Raw genomic sequence first — 26,878 nt, forward strand, 5'->3', positions numbered from 1 at the left:
TGACCTTTCACTGTACACCTCTGAGAAGAATCTAGCATAATCCTCTCATCGGGTAGTGCAAGAAAAAGTAAGATCCTGCCCCAATTCTTCTCCTTTTAAGGCCGAATAAATGCAGCTCTCTCAGCCTCGCATCGTATGTCCTACCTCTCTGATTCCTAACCGTGCTGGTGGCTCTCTGCTAGGCTCACTCCACTGTGTCAAGATCTTTTACTGGTGAGCCCCGGCCTGGATACTGTACTCTAGATCAGATTTCACAAATGCCTAATAGAGAGAAATAATTGCTTCCCTCACCCTACTGGTACTCATGAAGATGTTCTGCAGAGTTGCCACCAGCCAGGACTGTCCTGTTGGATGGGGTCCCTCAAGGTGGAAGGCTTTGTTCTTCACAGGTCCCTACTGGAAAGAACTGGTTGGCTCACCAGCTTAAGAAAGAACAGGAACTATGCCATGAGCTGAGGCAGCTACCCCATTTAAAAAAGCTACTGAGACTGTGAATGAGCAAAGCTATGCTGGAGCTGGCTCTAGCTGGGTCAAAAGGACTTGCTTTGCTCCAGCACGCTCTGATCTCTGCTTATGCTGCTCACTTTTTCAGAAGACATATTGACTGTCCTTGGACAGTCAACTGTTTTTTCCCACCTCCTTGGGCTAAGATCTCAAATCCCAACTTTCTTATAACTTGTCAGTTGTTCAGGAGTGCGTACAGCAGTATGTGGATGTATCCAAGTGTGTGTTCCTCACAAAGTCTGAACATTTCACCTCTTAAACACTCTTGTCTCTCCATCAAACCTTACTGCATGTCGATTCAATTTGGCTGGTTATTTTGGGTAGCAATATGTATTTGGGAGGTAGAAAATATCCCTGCTTTGCACAGAGGACACTTAAAATATAGAGGAGAGGTCTCTCTTTTTCAGGAGAGAAAAAGACCTACCTGCTGGCATTTGGCAGAGGCAGGACCAGCCCCCTGAAGACCCTCTCTCCCTGTGCTCATGAAAAGCCAAGCAGACTCTGGGGCTTTGTGTTTACTGTAAACTGGTAGGGTACCAAATTTGCAGGATGACTGGCACTGGGAAAACCTCAGAGGAGACTGACATCACCCCATACAGGCTGCAAAGTTCCTACAGCCTGGTGATGTTGCAAATACTGCAAAAATCGGCAAAGACGCAGTTTCCCCTTTGTGACTGGGAATGTAGCCAGACATCCTTCTCAGGACAGCAGCATGGAGAGGACTCATACCGATGTGTTCAGAAGCAGTACTGGTATCCAGGTCATTAATATGCTCTCATAACCATCCTGTCCCATTTCAAGGCACGCACACACTGTGTGCAGGTCCCTACAACAATGAAGAGTGATGACAGTGCCTGTTCTACCTGCATTACCTTCTGGTGATCTCAGGAATCATGAGGGCATGGAGAAGAGACCCCATAACTTGCCTGTGCGTATGTCTCCACACTGTGGCAGTCCCTGTCATGGCACAAAGTGGGTCCAGTGTCCATGAGAAAGAAAAAACAAACAAACAAACAAAAAACAAAAAACCTGCTTGCCTGAGCACATCTGCATTGATGTGGGGGAGAGGGAACATTTTCCTCTGGGAGCCTCATCAACTTTCCATTAGACTGTAGGATGGGTGGCAGGGGGGCTTGCTACCCCCCTTCCATCTCTTGTTTTTAAACAGTTTAAGTGGAATAATTTGTGAAAGAAACAGATAGAGGAAAAATGTTGCTGTGATATGACTGGATGCAAACCAGTGAATATAGTGCTAGCCTACAGTTACATAAATAGAAGTCACAATGTGGCCTTCCCAAAGGTGGCCTTCTCCAACAGTCACAAGACCTCGTTTCCACTCCCAGATTGGACTTAACTGAGAGTTTTCAGTGGTTACATTGGTAAATGATAATTAAACTCTCCCTGTTCTAACAGAGCTCCTCTACCTCCTGCCCATGCTCCCATGTACCCAAGGATGAGCAGGGGACACCTTCCCAGAGCTGGAAAGCAAGGGGAGTAGAAAAGCAAAGCGAGAAAGCAAACAAAAAACCCAGCCAACACCAAGATGCTGCCTTTGATTCTTTAATAAGGTTTTGGTAGTATACAAGCTCTTTTTTTTTTTTTTTCTTTTTCCGATTGTCTGGATTAACATACATGGATTTAAAAAAGGCACAAAATCCATTGCACAGCTTCTGTTTTGTTTGTTTTTGATGACATTGCCTGTTCATTGTGGTTTCAAGTGTAGGATTTTACAGTACTTTGCAGCATTTACAGCATGGTCTACATACAGGTAATCAATGCATGCTTTTATACAGGAGACAGAATTCAAATTCTCTCTCAGTATGTCTATATACACAATAATACAGTGTTTTTTTCTTCTGAAAAAAGCTTTAAATCGGTCTTGCATGCTCGGTGTGCCAGAAGAATTAGTGCAAGCATATATTACAGTGTTATTGCAGTACAAAAAGGGGTTGACATTAGGCTCTAAAGGGATTAGATACAGGAAGAATAAAAAGACTCAGGGAAAACAAGCTTTGGATCCCTTTAGTCAACTACGTCCTTCCAAATCGATCCCTACTCAGTACCACCTTTAAAGCTACAGCAGCCACTTCTTCTCCATCTCCCTGCTGCCCTCCCCCTGAGATGAGCTTCCACAGCTTCTTCATACCTTCTGTCCCTAGCAATTGATGAGGACTTCTGGCAGCTCGAGGAAGCCCTTCTGCTGTGCCTCCTAATGCTGGAGACCTGCATAAAGGGGACTTTCAGGAGATCCACTGCTCCCAGCAAACTCAAGTCCCAGCGGATGAAGTTTCTCAAACAAACCAGGAAGCACAACAGGTTACCTACAGGTTTCATCTCCTCTCAGTAGAAATGACTACAGAAACCCAAATTCACCTCCAAATTGAAAATCAATGGTTAAATACGGTTTGGACTCTCTCCTGCTTAGCAGCAACTGAAGTCTAAGAGGTGACACAAGGTAATGCAAAGGAAGGATATGCTGGTCCCTGAGATTCTTCATGGGAGCTGAGAAGTCCAAGAAGCAGAAATCAAGTTCCCAACGTGACATCAATTGTTCCATTGGGAATGGGAAGAGGCCTTAGTCCTGAGAGATGCAGATGGCACACAGACAGCAAGAGCCATAGTCCGGTCTTCCCTGTAACAGCTTTGAGTTGGATACTATCAGGACCTTAGCATATCCTGGAAGTGACATTATCCTCTGCCAGTATAGACTAAACTTGTTTGGGACTGGGAGATCTGGCAGGATTTAGGGTGGTGAGTGGAAAAACTAGAATCTGAGTTTCTGAAGCAGCTTTTTCTTCAAACCAGCATCAGATGAGGTAAAAGTAGCAGGGGTCTTAGAGCTGCCACACTTGCTTGCAGGGTCTCTGTGTTCCAAGAATCAGCACCATAAATGTCAGAGAGATGTTCTTTCCAGCGCCTTACCATCAAATGCTCCATAGCCTTTCTTTTTTTTTCTTTTTTTTTTTTTTTTTCTTTTTTTTTTCAGCAAAGTGGATAGGACAGTCCAGTCCTATGCTGGAGTACTCTGCTCCTCTCTATTTGTGCTTTCATATGTTGTTAGGTTTGTGCCAGTTTTCCTAGCATCTTGGACAGAAGCAATAGCTCATTAAAGGTAGTACACCTGCCATGTAGCTTCCCAACTCTGTACCCACCAGTGTCTCCAGCAAGAGGCAATGCAGAGCTCCCTGTCTGAGCACACGCGGACCACCTCATTTTTATCACTCAGAAGAGACTCAGGAAATGGCAAGCAAAGTGGAAGGAAATGCTAATCCAAAAATTGTTATAGTCCCTAATTATAAAGGCAACTTAATAGCAGCAAGAAAGAAGAAGAAGGAAATTCTGAGAGCTAAACATCTTTCTTAGCCATAAAACTAACCATAAGCCAGTGGTGCTGAATAAGAAACAGGTCTGGCTTTTTTCAGGAAGGACCAAACTCAAGGGGTGAGAGTCCCAGAGAAATCCTCCTTTTTTGACTTGTAGTTCAGAGGAAATTTGCCATTGTTGTGTTTCACATTGCCAGATCTATTAATTGCACTCATAATTAAACTGAGAAACTTGTTGGAGTTGTTGGAGGAAGCCCTGGGGATTCTTATGAGGCAAGTGCACTAGATGAGGTAACCGACTTGAAACACTTTGCATATGAAAAAATAAAACCTCCAAACATAAAGCATTTTTCTTTTTCAACACCGAAAGACATGCAAGTGAATGTAAAATGGGGATTGCTTCCAGTCCCCAGGTTACACGGTTAGCAGCTTGTTAAAAATGTACATTCATTGTAACATTTCTTCAATGGTACGTGTAATACAAAGGAGTTGCAATACATCAAATAATCCTTAGAAACATTTCCCATAAATGATTCTTTGTGATGTCCCATGGAACTGTAGATGCGATCTGTGTGTTATAGCGACCCCAACACAAAAACACATGGTGTAAAAATGCAACAAAAAGGAAGGTAGTACTGCAATGATCAGCCTTTACACATTTTATTTAACGTTTTAACATTACCCAAAATAAGTGTTTGCATACTAATAAATTACGTCCCAAGTAGCAGCACCGTTCCTATCACCAGAACACTCTGCCACCAGCTGACAGTGAACGGAGGGATACGTTTGCTACAAGACATTCAGTGAAAAAAAACTGGGCTGAGCCAAGTTGCTGAAAACATTTGCTCAGATCTGCAACACGCAAGGGCCAGCTGTGCCATCCGATCCAGACACCATGAAGATCCTTTCTTTATCCAGATTCTTTTTTGGCAACAGTCTTTTGAGCACTGGGCTGCGTGCAAAGTGGCCCATTACCAGCACAGAACCGCTTCGGTAAGGCGTGACCACGCACGGCCATTCACACTCCGCAGGCGGGCCGTGAACACACACAGAACATACATACAATCAGAAATGGAAGCTCCAGCAAAAAGCACCCCAACACCACCCCGGGGACAGGGGTGAAATCAGGGAGCACATCTGGCTTACTTTGGTCAGCCTCTCCAGACACTGTCGTCTCCTCCAGTCACTCTGGGGAGGGCTGGCAACTACAATGGAAGCAGGTCAAGAAAACACCCCCTGTTCTCAAGCTGAGAAATATCTGGGGCAATTTATTCACTATAAACACCAACAGGAGTTGAGGGATTTGCAAATCGTTCATGATTTTCAAGGCTTCAGGCCTTGTCTGCTAGGAAATGAAATTTTATTTTCTTCAGCTAGCCTCTTGAAGCCCATCTGCTACTGCAAAGCTGAGCTAGACACATACATGATAGCTATCTCCCAGTAGTCTTTTCCCATTTGTCCTCAAAGGAAAAAGAGAAAATACAAACCAAAATAACAGGTTTTCTCTTGAACACATTGGGATAAAAGAACCCTTTCTTATTCAGTGTGAGAGTCTCAAAATGACCTCACTCCGGATAAAGTTCTGACAGTGGTGTGAATAAATCTCCACTGACAACCATTAATAAAATGTCCCATTCATCTAACCCAGTAGTTTATCTATAATAAAAATAAATTAGGTCATCACCGCAGTATTATGTGGCTGTAATGCTAACGTGGCCGGACACCACAGAGACTCCATATAGCCTAAAGGAAGAGATGCGAGACCCCCTGGACAAACACAGTGGGTTACTTTCGTCAATCCCTCCAGATGAGCAATACAAAATCTCCTTATGTTTTCAAGAATAATCTTAAATTCAACATATAAATATCATGGAAGATTATTTCATGGAGTTGTGAGAAGGAAGGACATTAGAAAACAGGAAAAGGACCACACATCTTTCCGTGCTTTCTGATCTTCAGACTCACAGTGCATCCTATTGTTGAGCTATCTGACAATACAGGACTAAACTAACAATGGTTATATTTCTTTCCCTAATTTATTTACATAGAATCACAGCACCAGACTCAAATAGTGCATTTTTGCATGAGAGAACAAGTGAAGATCCTGGTAATTTGCATTCAAAGAAATGCCTCAGTAATATTTATTATATTTGGTACATAGGGTCCTACCATCCTGACTGTTTCCAGATCATGAAATAATATACTGCCTCCTGAAAATCTCTCTCTGAAATCAAACTCTCACGTCTGACTTCAATATAACATGTTCTGAAAAGGCTTTATGTGCTGCTGGCTTCCTCCAGCGGTCCCTGCACATCAAACAGCAGAGCACTGACTCACAGCAAAAATAAAGCACTTGGGGATCTTTTGGGTTAAGAGGCCATAGGAAGGTATGAGTACTGTGACTGCTAGTATCGTTTCTGAATTAACTCTGGGTTGAATTGAAGCATTTTTCCTGGCTTTGTACCTGACAGTAGAAGGCTTCTACTGCAAAAAATAAAAAAATAAAAAAAATATCAAAACTCTCAGAAGAAGCTGCGCACTGTGGGGCTGTGTAGTCAGTGATAGTGGTACCAAGGCCTGTCGATGTTACTAAACTAAAGACAAATGAGGTAGATAAACACTCCAAAGTGAACTCTTTGGAAGAAAGGTTTGAATCACGGGGCACAGACATCTCCCTAACAGCACTTGTTTTCTTTCTCATCTCAAAGTGCTCACAACTTGGAGAAGATAGAAAAGAAAGTGTATGCTAACTGGCTTTAGAGTCGTCTTTGGAAATGAAATGCTGCCCAACTATCGAAGAGTCAGTCAAACTCTCTGCTGCGCAAGCGGCTTAAGGAAACTGCTGAGGAGAACTTTGCTTGTTATCGCCGATCAGTTTGAAACAGCATGACTCTTTCCAGAAGACCTACGTGCAAAAGATAGATCTAAGACCGAAGTTTTTCAGCTCAAAAAGGAAGAAAGGTTGTTGACAGGTTCTTGAAGGCACTCTGCCTTCTCATCCAACACTCAAGTCTGACTGCCGCAGAAGCTATCGGGGAGAGCTAGATGCCACACAGGATCACAGAAGAAACACGGAGCTTGTTTAAAACAACCGGATAGATGCTTTGATGGCCTAATACCACTGGCACAGCCTAGATAAGGGAAGAAATGTCACTAGATATGCCAAACTGAGGAATACCAATCCTCAAGTGGAAAATCCACCATGCCTGTGATACTTCCAGATGAGATAAGCAATAAGAGGAAACACCAGTGAGCTGAAGTCCAAAATTAATAAACCGAGTGTCAGCTCTATTGCGCTTTAGATTCTCCTGTCCTGGCTGCTTGCAATATTCTATATATTTCTATTTTTATTTGGATCACTGCTCCAGTCCCAGGCTGGGGAGTGGGAACAGACAGTTTCATCAGCCCAGAAAACATCCAGTTGGAAGAGTTTTACTTTGAAGAATTTGCAACTGGAGCTGAGAAATTTTCTCACTCATAGAGATCCACGCACCTATTTAAATAAAACCTACAGACATGCCAACAACAATAAAACTGGTGCTTCACCAGCTATTTATATGGTTTGTAATCACAGATGGTAGCTGTGTCTTAAATGAAAGTGTATTGCCAGCTTCCTAAATTTAGCTGCTCGTGTACATAATAATTTGGGGGAGTTTGCTAAATCCCAAGGATTCCAGGATTTGAAACTTGTTCTGTCCTGAAAATGGAGGGTATTTTGTATTATCTCTGAAATCAAGCTGCCTTCAACCAATGAGTTCACTGTTTTTCACACAGAGTCCAGGTAGAGATGAGACTGCCCCAAGAGCCAACATGTGCTGGGGGGCTGGTGAATGTGTGGAGTGGGGGACACACTGGAAACTGTGGAGTAAAAAGAAGTTTTTTCTATGGGGAAGAAATAGGATAGGCAATGGATAACAAAGAGGCAACTGGATCGAAGAGAACTTCTCAAATGGTGAGTTAAGGATGAAGAGGATCTTCCTGTGACTATGTGTGAACCGTACATGAAACCTACCAAGAGCTCGGGCCTACCGCTGAACGCTGGTTTTCTTGCATCCAGATTCAGAGTTGAACATGAATTTGCTGGCACCTCAGCAGTAATATCGGATGCTGATGGAGCAATAGAAGGGATCCCAGATAAGATCCTAGGGTTGGCAACCTTATCTCCATCCAGTCTGGAGGCCAGCTGCCCAAGTACAGCTTCTTCATACCAGGCTAGGGAGGTGGCAACTACCAACACCCATCCCAGCTCAGGGGATGCCTCCTGCCTCCAGGGACTGGAAGGGACAAGTTGCGCTTATATCTTGCCCTCAGACTAGTACCTAGTAACTGACAGCTTCCTAAACTCTTCTCAAAAGTCATTTGGACACAGGAGGTGGGAGATGGGTTGATTTACTAACTAACTAAATAAACTAACTTAACTAAAAGAAAAGAGCTGAAGGAAAGACCTTCCCTTGGAGTCAACATCTGAGATGTGGAAAGGAAAACATCAGTCCTGAATGTGGTCCCTAGGGACCACAAGGATGCTTAGCCCAACAAATACTTTTGGACCAGTCTGTCACTTGCAAAGCAATAATCTTGCAGCAGCCTTGACCACCACAATGGCCAGGTTCAGACCCACAACAAAGAGAAATAGTGGAAGAGCAAGAGATACTTTTCTTCATGAAGAGGTAGCACAGGGATGGGATTGCATCACCCATATGGCTGTCTTACAGGACATTCCTATCTTACTTTCTATCATTACTGTAACAAAAGGGACTTCAAACAGTGAAAGAGGTGATGCAGCACAACTCTTCCACTTACTTGTCCCCTCAACACTGGCAAAAAAAAAACCACAAAAAAACACATACAAATGGTGGACAAAGTCAGGGTCACACCAGGGACTTTGTCGACATGGGTATATTAACAGGATCCTCCTAACACAGGCACACTGCATTAGGTGCAAAATTGCACCTTTGTTAGTACAGCTTATTTTCAGTCAACCCACTCCCACCAAAACATTTTCCATTGAAAGTGAACTTGTGGTGGCATAAGTGCATTCACTCTAAGGGTTGTGGCCGGTCAGTCAAGAATTAAAGCTCTTCACCCCATCACTAGCATAGCTCTGTTGGCAAAAGTGATCCTGCAGTATCATAGAAGGCTTATATATATATATATACATGTATATATATATATACACACACACATATATATATACACTATATATATACACATACATATATATATACATGTATATATATATATATTTTAAACTCAACCACTGGCATTCATTCAATTCCTTGTCATATAAATACCACCAAAGATAAACTTCTCAAACACATTAGTGCACAGCTGGCATGGCAGGGGGGGTGAGCTGCAGGACAAAAAATTACTTTCTCCAGCAGCTCTTTACCTGCACTTTTGCTCTGCCAGAAGGAGTGCAGAGCAGTAATTCATCCAAGACTGAGGGACCAGCCAAGGGAGGAATGAGACTGCTGCAGGTACCACCTTGCAGCTCCACTGCCAATTTTTCCTAGCTTAACCCAAGCATATATAGTAACATTTCCACAAATACGACATCTCATTAGCTCCTTCCTGTAGGAAGCAGGCTGGGAACAGAGTGATAACTTGGAAACATCTCCCATTCTGCATTGAAATAAAGTGAAAGGAACCAAGGGACCAAGATAGAAAAAGATGGATTTTTCAAGTAGATAAAATTGATGTGCATTTGCTCACTGAAGTAGAGCATGAGATCCTAATGACAGCTACCTGTCCTGATGCTAGTGAATTCTGCATCACAAAGAAATGGCAAATGCTCACTTCAATCCTCGTTTTGGATTCTGAGGAGAACAAGTGCTATGTACAATTGGAAGTAAAAACAAAGACATCTCTTTCAGGAAGCAAGCCCTGTTTTTGGGCCCTTCAGATGAATAAAAGTAAAAGGAAAACTAACAATGGGAAAAAACTTTTCAGCCCCTAGTCCAATAAACATTTTTTGGTATTGGCTGCCCACCATCTTTTTTTTTTTCTCTGCTCCCTTTGCCAGAGCTCAGTTGTGCAAATGGACAGTGAACCCAAACATGAAATTAATCAAGCTAAAAGAAACCACAACTTTCCTTCTCACTGTGTAAGTCCTTGCAGCCACATGAACACCAGCACTGGCACAGGGGAAACAACTAAAAGGGATAAATGGGATGAAGTGGAGATAGGAGGGTACTTCTTAGGGAATTGGCACTTCTGTTCCTTTACTTGGCCACAAAAATACAGACTGCAATGGAAAATGGCTGCTTGCCACTTCCTTTGAGCTTTCCAGTTGTTGGTTCTTTTTCTTTTGTTTTGACAACTCAATTTTGGATGTATTTACATTTATAACTGCAATCATTACAAATGTAATACAATAATTGCAATATAAATGTAATCTGAAAAGGGTTTTCAGAACTGCACTGTAACATTCTTCAGTATTTCAGTATTAATTTATTACATTTCCATAAATATAAAAAGAGAGCTATTTTCACATTTCTTTAATTTGCCAACTGTTCCTCGATAATATGTGGATTCCACAGAAATTATTACAGCATTAGATTAAGTTGTTAAAAAAATATGCAAATTGACTATTTTAATACTCTTTTCATGCTACTGCAACATCAAGATTTTACTCTTTAGCACCAGTTAATTTGTTCAGAATTAAATTTTGAAAGCCATATGGAGCAATCCGCGCATGAAATAAAACTCCCCATAAAACCCAGGCCACAGCAACCTGTTCAATGATTCTAGTACATAGCCCAAATTTGATGGTTTAACAGGACTGATTTAGATATAAAACTTCCATCTTAGAGACTCTGAACAGGGAAGAATTCAGTGTATTTTTTCAGTGTGTCACCAACCCATGCCTTTAAAATGAACATCTTACTTCTAGTCTGACTTTTGTTATTTTATCTTCCAGACCCACACCTTTGCCTGGCAGGTTAAAAACCCATCTTTCTCTCTTCAGGCAGGTACTCCTAGCAGTAATCACGTCACTTTTTAGTTTTGTCTTTAATGTCAGACTGCATTTCTTCAAGCTCATTCTAAAAGACAGACTTTACAGAATCAAATAACTCTTGTATTACTTCTCTCTTCTCAGGGTTTGAAAATCTTATTAAAAAATTTCCATACAAGACTTGGATTCATTGTCTGGTATTGATCTCACCAGTACAGAAGATCTCCCCTCTTCTCATATCTTAATTTTCCTGCTGATACATCAAAGAAGTGCTCCCTCTCCCCACCTCCCATAATAGCATAATGAGAACTCACATGGAGCTAATTATTTCTGCCAAATCCCATGTCACTTTGGGAGACAGCACCTCCGAGGGCACGGTTTCACCCACTCTGTGCCTGTGACCTATATTCTTCATACTCTGAAACACAGCCTTGTTCCTGGGTGGATGCAGTAATTAGTCTGAATGCAAGCAGCTTATCAAGTAATCCAGATCCTTCTGCAGAGCTGGCCTGCTAGCATACTTTTACCAAGCCACCCATCTTCCTCTCACTGCAAACCTTCTCTCCCATGATTTTCTTTTTTCTTCTTGGCAGCCACTAAAGGCATGGAACAGTGCTGAGCTAAGGTCAGAAAATCAGAAATCCTAATGAGAAACATCCTTGCTTGTAAGAGATACCAGTATGTACATATTTTTTTTTTGTTTGGTTAGTTGGTTTAAAATTTATTAAAGATTTTAATTAGAAAAGAGTCTTATAAGGTCTGTATAAATCAACTATATCAATCAGACTTTTGAACTTATCAGAATAGTTCTATATATAGCCATGATGAATAGCATTAGATAGATTACTGCCCTCTAAATTTTTATGTACAAAGCTACTTAATGACTAGTAGTTTTTTTTTCTTTTTTTTTTTCCTGAAAGTGGCAGGTTACAGTTTATTTAAAAATAGAGTTTATAAATTATAGTGATCTTGTTTGCCCCCTTTTTTCACTGGCAAAACTAAAGTTTGTTTTATTTCTACAAACCTTTGTTCCTAAAATTGGCCTTGAAAAGTGAACATCAGTGTTTTGGAAACTATAAACGAAAAATTATTAACAGCTACTGATTTTAAATCTCTTTCTTTCATAAACTCTATTTTTCTCTGGAACCTGCTGTTCCAGTAAAGTCAACTCTATTGAACGTGGAAAAAAAAAAAAAAATCAGAACAGAGTTTACTTTAGGAAATCATCATCTCTTATGTCACTTTGAGAAAAGCAAAGCCTTCCTCTTTCTGGTTTCTACCCTTCATGAGAAAAGAACCGCTAGCTAGTATTAGGCTACTCCTTAATCCAGCCTATGCATCTGTGGAGATGCATGGTGCTCTTTTGTAAAAATAAAACTGGTAAGCAAATTGCAGATAATTTTTTTATTATTTTTTTACTGGGCAGTAAAGTGTCCTGTTCACTGACATTCTTGTTGCAAATCAAAATAAATTAATGCCACTGACTCAAAAATGACTGTGGGAAGAGATTGGCTGTACCTACGCAAATCTTCTCAAGCAATGTGTGTTGCCTCCTCCACCTCCATCTCCACACTCACTGGGATGCTCTGTGGGCAGGCAGGAGGCAACACACAGCCTGCCTTAGCAGGTGCAGTGGCATGCTGAACCACCGGGCCAGTATGAGCTCTGAAAGAACTATTTCACCCTGTCCAAGGTTGCTATTTTAAGCTTGCTTATGCAAGGGTGAATCTGATAATAAGGGAACTTCAGGCAGGGCAGATAAATCTACAGAAATTGGTATTGGAAAGGAAGCATTCACTCTAACTCAACTGGAAACATCCTACCTACACAGCAAGAGATTTGTGTCACAAGTCATTAGCTTCCTCTCAACAGCCATACCTATCACACACCATTTTCATAGCTGTCTGAGACTTCCACATACTTGCAACCTGGGCTTACATATTTTCTTTTGGACTCACTCTTTTCTGAAGCCCCAGGCACCACCAGTGACCCCCCTCTCCTTTAAGCTTAACATCCATACTGCCTCTTCTCCCAGAAGCCCAGACCAAAGGCTCAGTTCAATAAAAAAAACAGTTACAACATTCACTTAACTACAGGTCTTCATACAGTTTGGTATTTCACACTGCAGCCATACTGAGAAGGACAATATATCTCTGCAAACTTGGGAAATGAGGATATTCATGACAATTTTAAATAAATCTGACCTCCCTTTGCCTCTGAGATTCAAGTTTTAGACAAGGGCTCTAGGGGCTCTGTATACCACCACCAAGGCCAGTTTATTTCTAAAGTGAGATCTATTATCACCGGCATTTCCAAGCAAGGCCAAGAAGCAAGGCTGCTCTGCCACTGAAAAGCTGCAGGTGCCTAAAATTTTTGGAATTTAGAAATAGCACAATATACAGCTGGATCAGTAAGAAAATCCTTGCTATCCAACTCTTGACAGTCGGTGCCTCTGGGTAGAAGGCAGGGATGTTTGGAGCAGCTTAGGAGTGGAGAGCAGACAAACAGGTCCACCGTCAGGTAACAGAGGCAAAGCCAGAGAGACAGAACAATGTGGTCACTGTATGGAAACAAAACCACGAGAAAAGCACGGGGATTTCCAAAGCAACAAAGAGATACATGATCGTAACTCCACAAGAGGGACAAATCCTGAGGTCCTGCCTCAGGTGAGCTTCTAGTGGGAGTCAGCCTATGCCTAGATGGAGTAAAACCGCCTAGAGATGTGGCCTGGTGTAAGATACCAACAAAGATGCTTGAACTGATTTGCGTGGGGAAGGTAACGCTTGCCGATACCTCCACGGTCTCTTCACTCCAGTCACAATTTGACGATGTTTGTGGCTTGATTGCATGTGTTCAGTGAGGCAGCCCTGCACTTCCTACCCCAAGGCTGCAGGACACACAAGCGAGTCTCTGAGATGAGCCCTGGCATCCACCTCTGTAACACGTTACACGTTCACCATGTGCATTCTCATCTTCGGCCATGCTGCAGCCCCTTGCCCAGGTTGCTGGGAGGTTTAGAAAGGCAGATGTTTTCAGTCTGTACGGGGTCTGGTTGCGGGGGCTTTGGAAATTACAGTACCTTAGGCCAGTGTTGTCTGGGATTCAATATTGCATTAAGTGGTGACACATTGTGGGCAGGTGGGCTCTATTATTGCATTATGGAGGCTGCTGCTTCCCTGAACAGGCTATGTTTTGTGTGTGAAGCGGGCCCACACCTGCTGGAGCTGGGACCTGGAAATGCGGAGGACGGAAGGCATGAGTCTGTGGTTTCCTGCCGTGGGGGGCATGTGCCTGCGGTGGGGCATGCGCACGGGGCTGCTCTCCGCCGAACGGCTGCGCTGTATGAAAGTGCCACCAACGTGAGGGTAGTGTTCTGTCTCCAGGGTTGAGGAGGAGAAAACGGAGGACGCCAGTCTTCTCAGGGGGCTGTACCTCGGGAGGGAGTGCTGAGAAGGCCTGTCCTCCTCCAACTGAAAAAGACCAAGAAGAGTGGAGGAAAAGGTGTCAGGCAAAGACTTGACTCGCCCCTGGTTTGTGATGCGCATGCTGCAGACATCTTCGCCGGCGGATGAGAAATGCTTTTGGTCTACACTCTGTTTTTTATAAATTGCTCTACACTCTGTGTTTATAAATTCCCAGGGGTCCTAGGAGCACCACGGGAGCTTGCAGTTATAGGGGGCCTGGCATACTCTCCCCAGTCACATGCGAACACGAGTGACACCAGGAGTGTCAGGCTCTGCTACGTCAGTCCCCTCCTCTGGCTACGGAGAAGTGTCTCTTCAGGACACAGGCCTCACTTCTCTAGCATCACTTATCTTGACAGGTCATTAGGTTACTCATACATATTGCATACAGGTAACAGTCAAACTCTGAACGCACTTGGAAACCGTGTCTACAAGAGAAAAGGTGAAACACCTGGCGCTAAAATAATTATACGTACTGAATAGTGAGGGATTCTCAAGGACTCTTTCAATGAATCTTATTAAAACTTGCTCCGGCTATTTGCAAAGGCAACTTTTGGGGCTGTTAGTGGACTTCCCTTTTTTCATGCTTACATTGCTGACTTCCTGATACACTTCTTTATTCGGTACCTGCAAGGGAAGTGTTAATGCTTCCAGTTTTGGTGAGTGGAGGAAAGCAGCTGCTGGAAAGGCAGGCAGTGTGTAATTATCCTTCACTGAGAAATTCAAAACACAGGAGGGAATGAGGAGAAGATGTACTCTTAGGTCCCTTTTCTGCTTCTGTGATCCTGGAGCAGCCAGGGAAGGGAGGAAGGTATAATCACAGAGGACAATGTCTGAGCTTGTGTCATGATGAGATTGCAGTCCCTACTTCCCCTCTATGCACTGAGTAGAAGAGAGAGGCAGCATGGGGATGGTTTCAGACTCTTCACCCTGAAAATGCTAAACTCTTCCTCCCCTTTCTACCCGTGCTATGAAACTAGTGTTTTCACAGGCATTTGCAAACCTCCATTTCCAAACAGGCCATTTTTCCTGGAATTACATGTTTCCTTTTAAATCCATTCCCTTCCTTGTGCTGCATTTCTTTTCAAGATGTCTCTGCTGTATTTCAAAGTATAACTGGGAAATGTGAAAAGGCAATATTGCATTTTTGTAAGCCAACATTATTCTCCTTAGTTCACTAGAGATGTTGCCCTTGTAAGTCATACAAGGAAACGAGCTGAACTTCATCCAGTCTCGTCTCTTTTCTATCACCTTCAGTATTTTTGCAGTGCTTTGAGGCAGGCATGTTATCTTCATAAGAATCTGCAAACTACTCAGCTTGTGGTGGGCATTAAATGTGAAAAGCAATTATTCACAGTCCTCAATGTACTGTATGTCACTGCACAGATCAGATTGTCAGATAATAATAATGTAATGCTGCCGTTCAGAGTATCTGAAACAAAGAAATTCTAGACAGCAACTCTAATTTCTCTTAAAGACAACCATCTCTTCTTTGCGTAGATGGTATAGGAATTCAGTTTTGGATATACTGTCTGTAGGCTGCACAAATAAGCACACTGGAATTGTTGTAATTACTCTTTGCTCCATATTTGGGCTCAGCATGTTGTGTGATTTCCATTGTTGATATCATACCAACATGGCAAAGTCTTCTCTTCTTTAAAAAAAATAAAAAAATTAAAAAAAAATCACTCCAACTATCGAGATAGCTGGCACAGGACCAAGGACCTTGCCAAGACCATTAAGGGGCAAATTTCAATGCCCTACCAGCAAGCATACTCAGGTATCGCTGCCTCCTGGCTGAAGCTGAGGTTACAGACATGCCACTTTCATTAACTGATGGTTCTAATGCTTGAATTACACAGTCAAAGCTGGAGATGCTGCCCTCCTTTATTCCTTTGCCCTTGGCAGCAATCCAGCTGGATCACACCATCAATCAAGTCTGTCCTGCTCTCTTTGGACAGGAGCAGGATGATACCTCTCACGTGAAGTCCCAGAGAAATGTGGTGCTGACAGAGCTCAATGTATTTAAAAAAATATATGAAATGTGATTAGGAATTGAGCTTAAAGTTTTGATTTTTGTGACCTGCATAAGTACAATGAGCATACACGAGCATTGATTCTCTCATAGTATCCTTTATTCCTAACACATGAAAGGACAGAAATCTAAAACCTAAACAGTGTAAGAGAACAGCTCTACAAACATTATTCTCCATCAGCTCACAAGCTCTTCTCTTGTGGAGGGAAGCTGGAGGAGGTAAATGTTGAAGAACCACATCATCTACAACGGGCACCAAGTGCAGCTCATGGGGAATTAAACTGAGTGTGGAATAGTTGCTGGAGGTGGTTTACTGAGACTAAACCTACGTCCACATCTTATGAGAAGGTTCAGCGCTGAGGAAAATCCCAGAGTGAGATGTGGCAGTTATGCAAGGAATCTGTTCCATGATAGTTCCCTTGGCAACATAAACTGCAACCTTAGATATTGGCAACACCAGGGGAGCCTGGTGTGATGACTCTAAGAGAAATAGCACGGAATGTGGAGAGGAGTGAAGACACCACAGCCAGGCTATGTGGTACCACTGTAGGGATGGGGAACCTGATGGTACTATGGAACTGAAAGACTGCATGGCCAGCCCTGAGCCAACCTGATAACAAAATCACATCTTCTGGGTGAATTTTGCTCATTATCATGTTAAAAAACACCTCCATCCCAAAGGCTACCCACCTCCGTGGTGCTCAACCACCGCTCACTGAACATGTGTTCTGAATTCCTCTGAGCCTATTCCCTTAAAACAGAAGTGAGAAAATTTTATACCAATTGTAATGAAGGTATGCATGACTAGAGTCACTCAATCTCCTCCTAAAACTAAGAAAATAGGATAAAATGGCTCAAGAGAGGAAAAATGTTAGGGAAGATACCATCACAGACAACTCAGGAGGACATTGAAGACTTCTAGGATCAGTCCATGGGCTGAATCTCTCTTCCTCCCATAGTGGCACCTATTGGGTGAGATCCAAACCCTCAGATATACCAAGTGCTTAGTCATATTCTTGGTATTTGAACATTCTTTGCAGACAGTGTATTTATCGCCGTCAATCCAAAGGAACCTGTACTTCTGTCGCTTTAACAAACTGCACCAGTCATTAATCTACTAGACTGAAGGTGTATTGAACTATTTGGGCATCCGTGATCGTAGAAATTCAATATATTGAATGTGACTGGACTTTAGCGCTGAAATGGGCATTACTCAGAACCTAAGACCAGCCGCAACATGATATCTGACGACAAGCTGGAACCCAAGGGGGTTTAGGTCCTGCCAAACTTCTTTACGCTTTAATGCAACACTGAATGAGGGGCAATGGGAGTCTGCCCCCTTTTATGCGAATGCCCGTTGCTCACCACTGAGAAATGGTCCCTCGGGTCCGCTTCAGAGTAGCCCACAGACATTATTGTAGAATTAAAGAATATCCCAAGTTGGAATCAAGTCCAAATTCTTGGTTCCCAAAGAACCACCCCAAAAAAATCAGACCATGTGTTTGAGAGCATTGTCCAAATGCTTCTTGAACTCTGGCAGCTCGGTGCTGTGACCACTGCCCTGGGGAGCTTGTCCCAGTGCCCAATCACCTTCTCAGTAAAGAACCTTTTCCTGATATCATTGCTGTAGAAGGGAAAGGAAACTAAGAAGCCCAACACCTTTTTGTACCTCATTTCCCCTGCTGCCTTCTTCCCCTGGCCTACCTGCTCTGCCCCCAAAGATACCATGCAACGTGGTGACTGCAGCATCCCTCAAATGAGGCAGTGATGGGGTTCAGTAGCATGGGGGCACTTGGGAGATCATATGGGCTCAATACCAAAACAGGGAATTTTTCATGGCTCAGTGAGGGTCTCAGCACAGCTTTTCACAGAATAAACTGGGTGATCATAGGTAAAGTTGGACTCCTGGTTGAAGCTGGCCCAGGCAGCCTGTGCAATGTGCTTCTGACTGCCTCCTGTCTTACCCATGGTGTTACCAACACGGGTCTTCATGTTGAGCACACTTGTGTGATCTCTTGGCAGACACCAGTGGTGGGTTATGGCTGAGAATAGTTCCTAATCTTCACAACTGCTGACTTCCCAGGGTTAAGACATGGACAATTTTAAATAAGTTCATGTGTGGCACTCTCCTGGCTGTGGGAGGCTGGCTGAAGGAAAAAAGAGGCCTAACAGAACCAAGGGGGATTTTTTTAAAGAATGATTCTAACAACACGGCTAAATTGGTGAGGAAATGTACCAGTGGCCCTTACTTTGAGACCTTTATTAAAAGATGAAATCCTGGGAGATGGGATTGCAAGACACAGTGTAAGCAAAGTGCTCCATGAACTCTTCAGAACGTATCCAAGAATAGGTAACGACGAGTTAGTATGACCTCCCAGCACTGCTTCACCTTTCTTGTGGTTTTTAGATAGCATATCCTTTAGGCAGGCAAGTCTCAAAACATTTTGTATAATGCCAATTGTACTAGCAGCAAAAGAGACTCGGAGTCCACAAATACTCATGTGAAGCCCTATAGACAGAAGTAATGGCTAAAATTTATAAATGCATGAATGGCTGTATTTCTTCCCAATGAAGAAGGCAGAAGTAAGTTGCTGTCACTGTCATGTGTCAGTGAATTTATTCAGCATATTTAAGAACTTACTACATTTTTAAATGATATTGCTAGGTTTGGATGTAACTGCTTTCCAACAGTAAAAGAAAACCTACACCAGGATTAATATGTAAACAGAAGTGCTGGTTCAAGATTTTTTTTTTACACATTTTTAGCTATTTCTACAGCTTTATCTGTATGTTAGTGCACAAACCCAAGCAGAGATCTGTTACTACATTATTAAAATACATACATTAAAGTAAACCCTAAAAGCTCTGTTAAACAGCTTGCCATGTGCTCAGGGCTGCACCAAGCAGAGCACAGACAGAAGGGCTTGAGCTGGATGCTGTTTTCTGACAAAACTTTTCTCCCTCTGTACCAGGGTTTCCCATCAATCTACACACAATTGCAACTGTCTTATTGTCATCTGAAACTAGAAGATATCTAATATATGAGAAAATCCAAGCCAGAAACTCTTCCAAGCTATTCAAGGCCTTTTCTATACTTCACTTTCCCCACAGCGGTATCCATTCGTACTGTGCTCTGTCTGACACCCACACCCACAAGGGCACCACCTTTCCTCACCCGTGCAGTACAGCATCCTTTTCTCAGCAGTTTCAGATATTTGAACAAACATCTGAGCCCTAGATGAGTATAACTCAGGAACCACACGCTGGTCAGCTTGGAAAGGTCATGGAGTTTGTCCTCCTGGAAGTCATTTCCAAACATATTAAGGAGAAGAAGGTGACTGTGAGACATCAGCATGGATATCTGAAGACAAAGTCATGCCTAATGAACATGACAGCTTTCTGTGATTATCTGACTGGCTTGGTTGGTGAGGGGGGAGAAGAGATGTTGCTTATCTCATCTTCAGTAAGGCTTTTGTCACCGTCTCTCATAACAAGTTCACAGACAAACTGATGAAATATGGGCCAGATAAGTGGACAGTGGGTTGGACTGAAAATTGTCTGAACAGCCAGGCTCAAAATGTGCTCAGGGGCACAAAATCCAGCTAGAGGCCAGTCACTAGAGGTGTAGCCCAGGGGATGATACTGGGGCCACTCTGCTCAGCTCCGGTGATGCCACACCTGGAGTGCTGGGTCCAGTTCTGGGCTCCCCAGTATGAGAGAGACATGGACATACTGGAAAGAGTCTAGTGAGGGGCCACAAGGGTGATGAGGGGACTGCAGCATTTCTCATAGGAGCAGAGGCTGAGAGAACTGGGCCTATTTAGCCTGCAGAAGAGAAGGCTTCTTATAAATGTATATAAATACACGATGGAAAAAAGACGATGGATCCAGATTCTTCTTAGTGGTGCCCAGTGAAAGGCCAAGAGGAAATGGACAGAAATTGGAATACGGGAAATTCAGTTTAAACAGAAGGCTTTTGTTTGTTCGTTCTTTACCAATAAAGGGGACTGAACACTGGGACAGGTTTCCCAGAGGCCTGTGGAGTCTCCATCCTCATAGATATTCTGGACTGGTCACAGCCCTGAGCAACCTTCTAGTTGACCCAACCTGGAGCAGAGGGACTGGATGACCTCTAGAGGTCCATTCCAACCTCAACCATGCTGTGATTCTGTAATAATTGAGAGGTCACTGTCTTTTTGCCAGAAGTGGCTTATATATTGGAGCAACAAAAGAAAGCATGAGAGTAGGGATTACCCTTTTGCTCTCAGTCAGTATTCTACTGACATCAGTGGATGATCACCAGTTTTAGGGAGACCAGAAAGAGATCCCAAATCCACACAACAAGACCCATTATCTTAGCCACGGTAGTTCTGCGTTTAGTGGCATTTTCACTTATCTTAAAGGCCCAGATTATGTTCATAGATGAGGAAGATTCATTCACACAAACACACTGTCTAATCACAGTTTCATACAAACCCAGAGGAAGCTCAAGACGGAGCTGCAGAAAACATATGTCATTGCCAGTCAGGCCTTCAGTATTTTCATTAGTGAAGCCCTTGGGCAACTGTTTGCAACCCTCATTAAAATGCTGGTCCTAATCAACTGTCTCTCCATCTCTGCATACCAAAGGACAGCCTTTGGCTTTCCTTTATGCACCAAGTTATTTTTCCTTTGAGAATTAGCAGTTGATTTTGTGACAAAATGAAAAAATACAAGTCATTTTGAAGCTGTGTACAGAGAGTCAACCGATGGATCCAGACATCAAAGGAAGCACAAGCAAACCCCAGCCACTCAAGCAAGTCCAGCGTTGGTCCAACTACAAAAAACGCTAGGCCTCTAGGCTAGCTACTTAGCTACTTCTAAGTAACTGAAGGGTGTTTCAGAACAGAAGAACAAAGAAATCACAGTCTGCTGGAGAACCAGGGATGTCTGATAAATTAATAGTGATCATCCACAATCATGTTATCTTTATTTAATGACAGGAAATGATTTTTCCTTTGTTGCCTGCTACGGTAACCTTTTTTTTTTTTTTATTTATTTAAGTCACCCCATGCAGTGATAAGCAGCCTTCATACTGCATCATACCCAGCTCCCCCAGTAATTTCATATAGAAGTATTATTACTTGCTATGCCCACTTGCTATGCTTGCTCCAGCCTTCTGTAGCCATGCTAAATATGTCAGTAAGCATCCCTGCTGGTTACCAGCATGTTCTACCATGTTCATCACATCTTGCATTGACCAGCCCAGTACGTGTACAGAACAAATCCACACACAGACCCTTTCAACTCTGATGGTCCTGCCTAAGCAGCCTCCAGATAGGGCATTCCATACATTGGCTTTATAGAACAAACACCTCCACTTTTTTCTTCTTTTCTCTCTGGCATCCAGAGAAGAGAAGAATCTGGGCAGGGTCTGCACAGAAGGATCCAATACAGTGAACACTTGCTTAGAGAACAAGCTCAAGAGGGAATAGGAGACAGAGCTACCATCTTCCAGAAGGGAACAAGAAGACTGCACAAGCACCTGCCATAGTAGGGTATTAGGGTGCATATAACCTGAGATTTGCCTGCTGTTTCCTGCACTTACGGATTGCACATGCATAGTATATTTTCACTAACATACAAATTTCAGCCCTCAGGAGAACAATCTTATTGCTTCTTGAACAGACTACAGTATAGGGACAGCTTTCTTCATGTCTGAAAAATGAAGATTAGATGTAACAAAGGAACTCTGAGCCTAGCAGTATATCATGTTTTTGCAGGTAGTGTAATAAAAGATACTGCTTCTTACTAATAAATGAACTTCTTTATATCTTCAGAGGATCAAAAGAAAAAAAAAAAGGGCAAAACTGAAAGAAAGAAGTCCTCTACAACTATCTGGAAAACAAACAACAGAGTAGCTTATGAACATTTCTGTGAGTAAATGCCTGGTAGCAACAATGCCAATCACTGAAGTAAGGCCAATGGGGTGTGTGCATGTGCTGGTTACTCTGAGCTTTTTATTAGGTATTCAAAACAAAGTTTAATTTCAGGGAGTTGCTTTATGCTTTGCATTGCTGCAGGCCTACCCACGATGTGTGGTTGCATTAGATAGCATTCTCGTGCAATATATTGCTGCTGCTGCTGAGAGACTACAAGGAGAAGGTGTGCTAGCGACACCTCCATACCACTAAGCAGTTATTAACAAATCACTGAGGGATGGCAATAAGAGAACTGATTCAAGATACCCACAACCAGAACTGTGCTCTCCTCTTGTCTCTGTGCCAAAATGGCTAAAATATCTTAGTAAGTGTGTCCTTAGTAGTGGACAACATTACTGGCTATAGGGAGCACCTCTAAGGAGTTCACATTTGTAAGCACTGGTAGAAAGAGTTTCAACAGAGCACTCATGCTTGGAATCACAGACTTCTCCAGCATGGTTGAGGCTTCCCAAGATGACGACCTTGCTACCCTAGGCAATGAGATACAGACCAGAGCAGGGATCTTACCTGTCTCTGAGGACCAGTAGGTTCAGATTCTCGTCTCCTTTGTCGGATAGCTGGTGCTGAGTGTAGGGGGGAGTGGGCTGGACTTCCTGTCTGCTGTTCGTGTTTACTGTCAGACACTGTTTGAGAAGGTCCTTCATGTCTGTGGGAACTGTCCTCCTCAGTCACAGGCTGCATACCCCGACTTCGCCCATCATGCGTCTTCGGCCTGACTGCAGCATCTGCCCCCAAGCGCCTCCTCTCCTCACCATCTTCAATAGGTCTTAGCTCCTCGGGCTCCTCATCCGTGGTTCCAGAGGTGCTTGGCTCAGCACCTGGGTGAAAGTCCTTCAGCTCTGTCTCCTTATCAATGATAACCCACTCCTTGCTATCGAAGTCCTCCTCCTCTGCAAGTGGCACTGAGCGGAAGGCATTGCTAAGGGCTTCATGTTCCACTGAAGCAGACACATCCATCCTACCACTTGCCTGCCGGTCAGCTTGGCCAGTGTCAATGGACAGCATCTGGGCTGGCTGGGAGGAGCACACAAGCCGTGATGGAGAGCCAGGTAAATCCATTCGAGACCTAAAGACAGAACAGAAAGCTGTTAAAAATACATCAGGTTTCTGGTTAGAGTTATGGATCATAAGAGTTGAGAAAAAAACAACTCCATAGTCTTCACTTATTTCTTGCTACACTTCAGAAAGACAGGTTTAGCCAAAAAACATCTAATAGAACCTACAATGGCATAAAGACATCCCCCCTGAAGTACTTGAGTATGACAGCCAATTTCAGCAACTGTCTTCGTGTAGATGATAGTATTCAAAACAGTTTTCCCCCCACAAAACCAATGTATCCTTTGGGAAGTTCTACTGCTTTGTGAAATAATTATCCTCATTGGTGAGTTTTACTCCTTTGTGAAATACAACCCTAAATCTTATATCTACCATCTGACTTAACATTTTTTCTGCTGGGCTCCTATACACCCTTCAGCTGCACCGTTCTCTCTATAAGGTGGCCACTGAGGCCTCTAAGGTGGCTACATAAGCTCTTTGAAGAATCTTGGATCCCATTCTGCAGCAGGAATTTGACTGAAATGCTCATAAACCATGAGTGACCTCAAAATGATTTGGAGGAACAGGAAGGAAATACAGCAAGTATCCTTTGACATAGCGGTACAGTGTTCAGTGACTCACAGCCTAAATAGCAGCAACTTATGCAGCCATGCAGAAATACATCTCAAACAAGCCCTGGAAGCTCCTGGTGCCCCACTGGCCTTGGCATCATCACAGCTGGAAAAGCCAGAGGCACTTCTGTCTTTCTGTTGCACAGCGTTATGGTCCTTGCTTCTCATTTGGCCTGCACCTGCTGCTGGCTTTGCTTCTATATTCTGTGCAGCCTATCACAGAGGCTGGCAGCTTGTTGCACAGTCAGAATGCCTGCTGCATAGAAAAAGACACCTGCAGTGTTTTTTTACAAAGGGATTTCAGCAAGAACCATACAGGAGGCTTACGTACTCTTACTGGAAAAATACTTTTGTATGTAACAAAGCATCAGGGGAAACAGAAAAGTGACTGACTGAAGGGTGAGGGTTACTAGGCAAACCTGGGTATCTTTAACACAGTGGAAGGTCAGAGCTGAGAGGGAGAGAATTACAAGTCAAAAAGCAATTTTTGATGAAGAAAGAAGAATCAGGGAAGGAGGTGAACCACAGGATGATGCAGAGAAAATAGTATGCAAAAACAAAGATCTCAGCATAATCCAACTGATGAATCTGAAAGAAGTAAGGCTGTATCTTTAAAAGACTTAAAGTATATTTTTGTGAATAGAGGAGACTAAATAGCGAGGTAAGACTGAAGAGTGCCCCCCCCTACACACATACTGTATGTGTAGTGCACTGGATTTTAGTGAGGTCTTGTTAAAAAAATAAAAGAAGGTGTCTGGATTTAGCCAATGTCTTCCTCCTTTCCCCAGAAGAAGTGTGACTCCTGGAGTGGCAGAATTTACTCCAGGAAGCCAGAGGAATTTCCCATTGCTGGGAGTCATGACTGTGTTGTAAAAAGAAGAAAACAGAATAAAGAGAAAACTGTGTGGCAGAATGGGATTATATTTGCACCATGCTGAGGCAGAGTATGTGGGAGATGAAAAAAATAGGGGCTGAGGGAAGAGGACAGGAGAAAGGGATGATTCTTGGATAATACACTTTTTCTATGCTAAGTTAGCACGATGCTGAGTAGACAAGACAGAATGGGAAAAATAAAGGAATTAGTTAAAATCTTTCAGTGAATGTACAGGACTAGTACTGCTGACAATTATAAATGGCTTATTTCCCTGCCTATTTTAAATAGAACGAGAAAAGAAAGAGGCAGCTAGAACCAAGATTTGTTACTCGAATCCTAAATTATTAACAGCAACACATACAATCATTCCTGAGTTAGAGAAGTATTACAGCTTCCTCCAGACATCCAGAATAAACCAGTATCTAACAAACTGGGGGTAGTGCTAAGGGCTCATCCCCTCTCTCTAGTTCTTTTTGACCCTCCTTCATTTCCAAATTGTGTCTCTTTGAGACTGAGCTTCCTAACTGAAGTCTGTCAGATTTTCTCTGACAAAGAAGAAGTCAGAGAAGAAGGCTTGTCTCTTTCCTACCTGTTTTACAGGGGTCATTTCACCAGTAATTTCTGCAATTCCAGTTCATGCCCTGACTTTCGACAGGAAGAAGACAAGAGAGTAACAAGGAGTATGAAGGGGATTTCCAACTTCATGGTCCTATGTCTTGTAACACGCATTTCTCAGCACACAATACTTTAAGCACCTTTAATTATTTTTATTATTCTTGGCTTGTTCTTCATTTCTTTGCTGTGGATCTGAGATTAGGTCCTCAGTCCTCAAAATCAGGCTTTGCCTTCTGGATGCAATGCATACTTGGCACATGCAAACAAGTGCAATAGTATAGGCTAAAAAATTATTATTATTATTATTATGGAAAAATAATGAAATAATGAAACTCACCAGATGAGGGTCTGCCAGCTAGCTCTCAGAATACATGCATCCCTGCACGTATCCTAACATCCATTATTCCCCCCCACCTTAGGTCGGCCTTCCCTCTGACAAATATCCCTCCCTCCATCTATGGAGTTATTTCCATCCAGGGACAGGATAAGAATTCCTCCCACTAACTGCTTTTATTAACAGACATGAGCGAACCATCACAAAGATCATAAAGCTGATGTGAGCTAACTCCTCCACCCAGAAATGACCTTTCAGTGCCCAATTATTTAATGATCAGGTTGGCCTCAAAAATCAATCCTCAAGGCACTGCTATGAACAGTAGAAGGTTACAAAGGGTGAGCAAACCTTCTTTCATGTAGATCTGCTTTGCCATCAGCAGTGGAGAGGCGTTCTGACTCGGGGCTGTTCACACGGCGGTATCTTAGGGAGCGCGCTTGCGCAGTAGGGGACTCCGGAGGCACTCGGACTGGGGAGCTGGGGCAGACACCGTTTCTCTGCTCCTCTTCCACCATGCACTGAGTCTGTAGGGGGTAAACACAAAGAACCTCAGAAACTGACCACAGACTTTGATTTTCCATCCTTCGCTGTTGCTCTGTGCTTTCTTCCAGTACACGGTTTCAGCTGCGTTTTCACAACCTACACAAGCAATGCAAGGGACAATATGCCCTGCAACTGTCTAATATTAAAGCAAGGTATGGATTTTAATCATTTCAAATATTTAACTGCCTTTACAAGATGGCCTTTGCCTTTCAATTACCTTGGAATAACTAATTCAAAGGAGTTATCATGGGTTAAACTAATGCAAACACAAACCCTAACTGCTTCTCCAAGGCGTCTAAGAGCCATCTAAGAAAACTGTTATGAAAAATACATTGTTTGTCTATATTTATCTGTGTAGGGTCCATGCATTATATTACAACGTACATACTTCTAACTTGGATGAAGATGATTCAACTAAGCCAACTCCTAATTCCAAAGGTGGTGTGTTTTGTTTGTTTTTAATTTTGGTCCTCTTTACAAAATCTTCCAGGATACTTACTCAACCACAACATCTCTAAGAGATTTCCACAGACCCAGGGTCAACAGTTTGGAGATGCAGGGACCTGAACATACTTGTAGAGAC

At 42.9% G+C, this 26,878-nt stretch overlaps 1 protein-coding gene across 1 annotated transcript in view; it reads right to left on the reverse strand.

Moving 5' to 3' along the window:
* TTBK1 (tau tubulin kinase 1) overlaps positions 1–26,878 on the reverse strand; it is a gene marked incomplete at both ends in the record, with an annotated part of 82,463 nt that overhangs the window by 5,635 nt on the left and 49,950 nt on the right. Inside the window, 2 exons of the mRNA XM_084284164.1 lie at positions 22,770–23,328; positions 26,101–26,276. Coding sequence (XP_084140290.1) covers positions 22,770–23,328; positions 26,101–26,276 — 735 coding nt within the window. The remainder of the gene's footprint in view (positions 1–22,769; positions 23,329–26,100; positions 26,277–26,878) is intronic.

Source organism: Netta rufina, assembly GCF_964035555.1.
Source record: "Netta rufina genome assembly, chromosome: 3".
Lineage (NCBI taxonomy): Eukaryota > Metazoa > Chordata > Aves > Anseriformes > Anatidae > Netta > Netta rufina.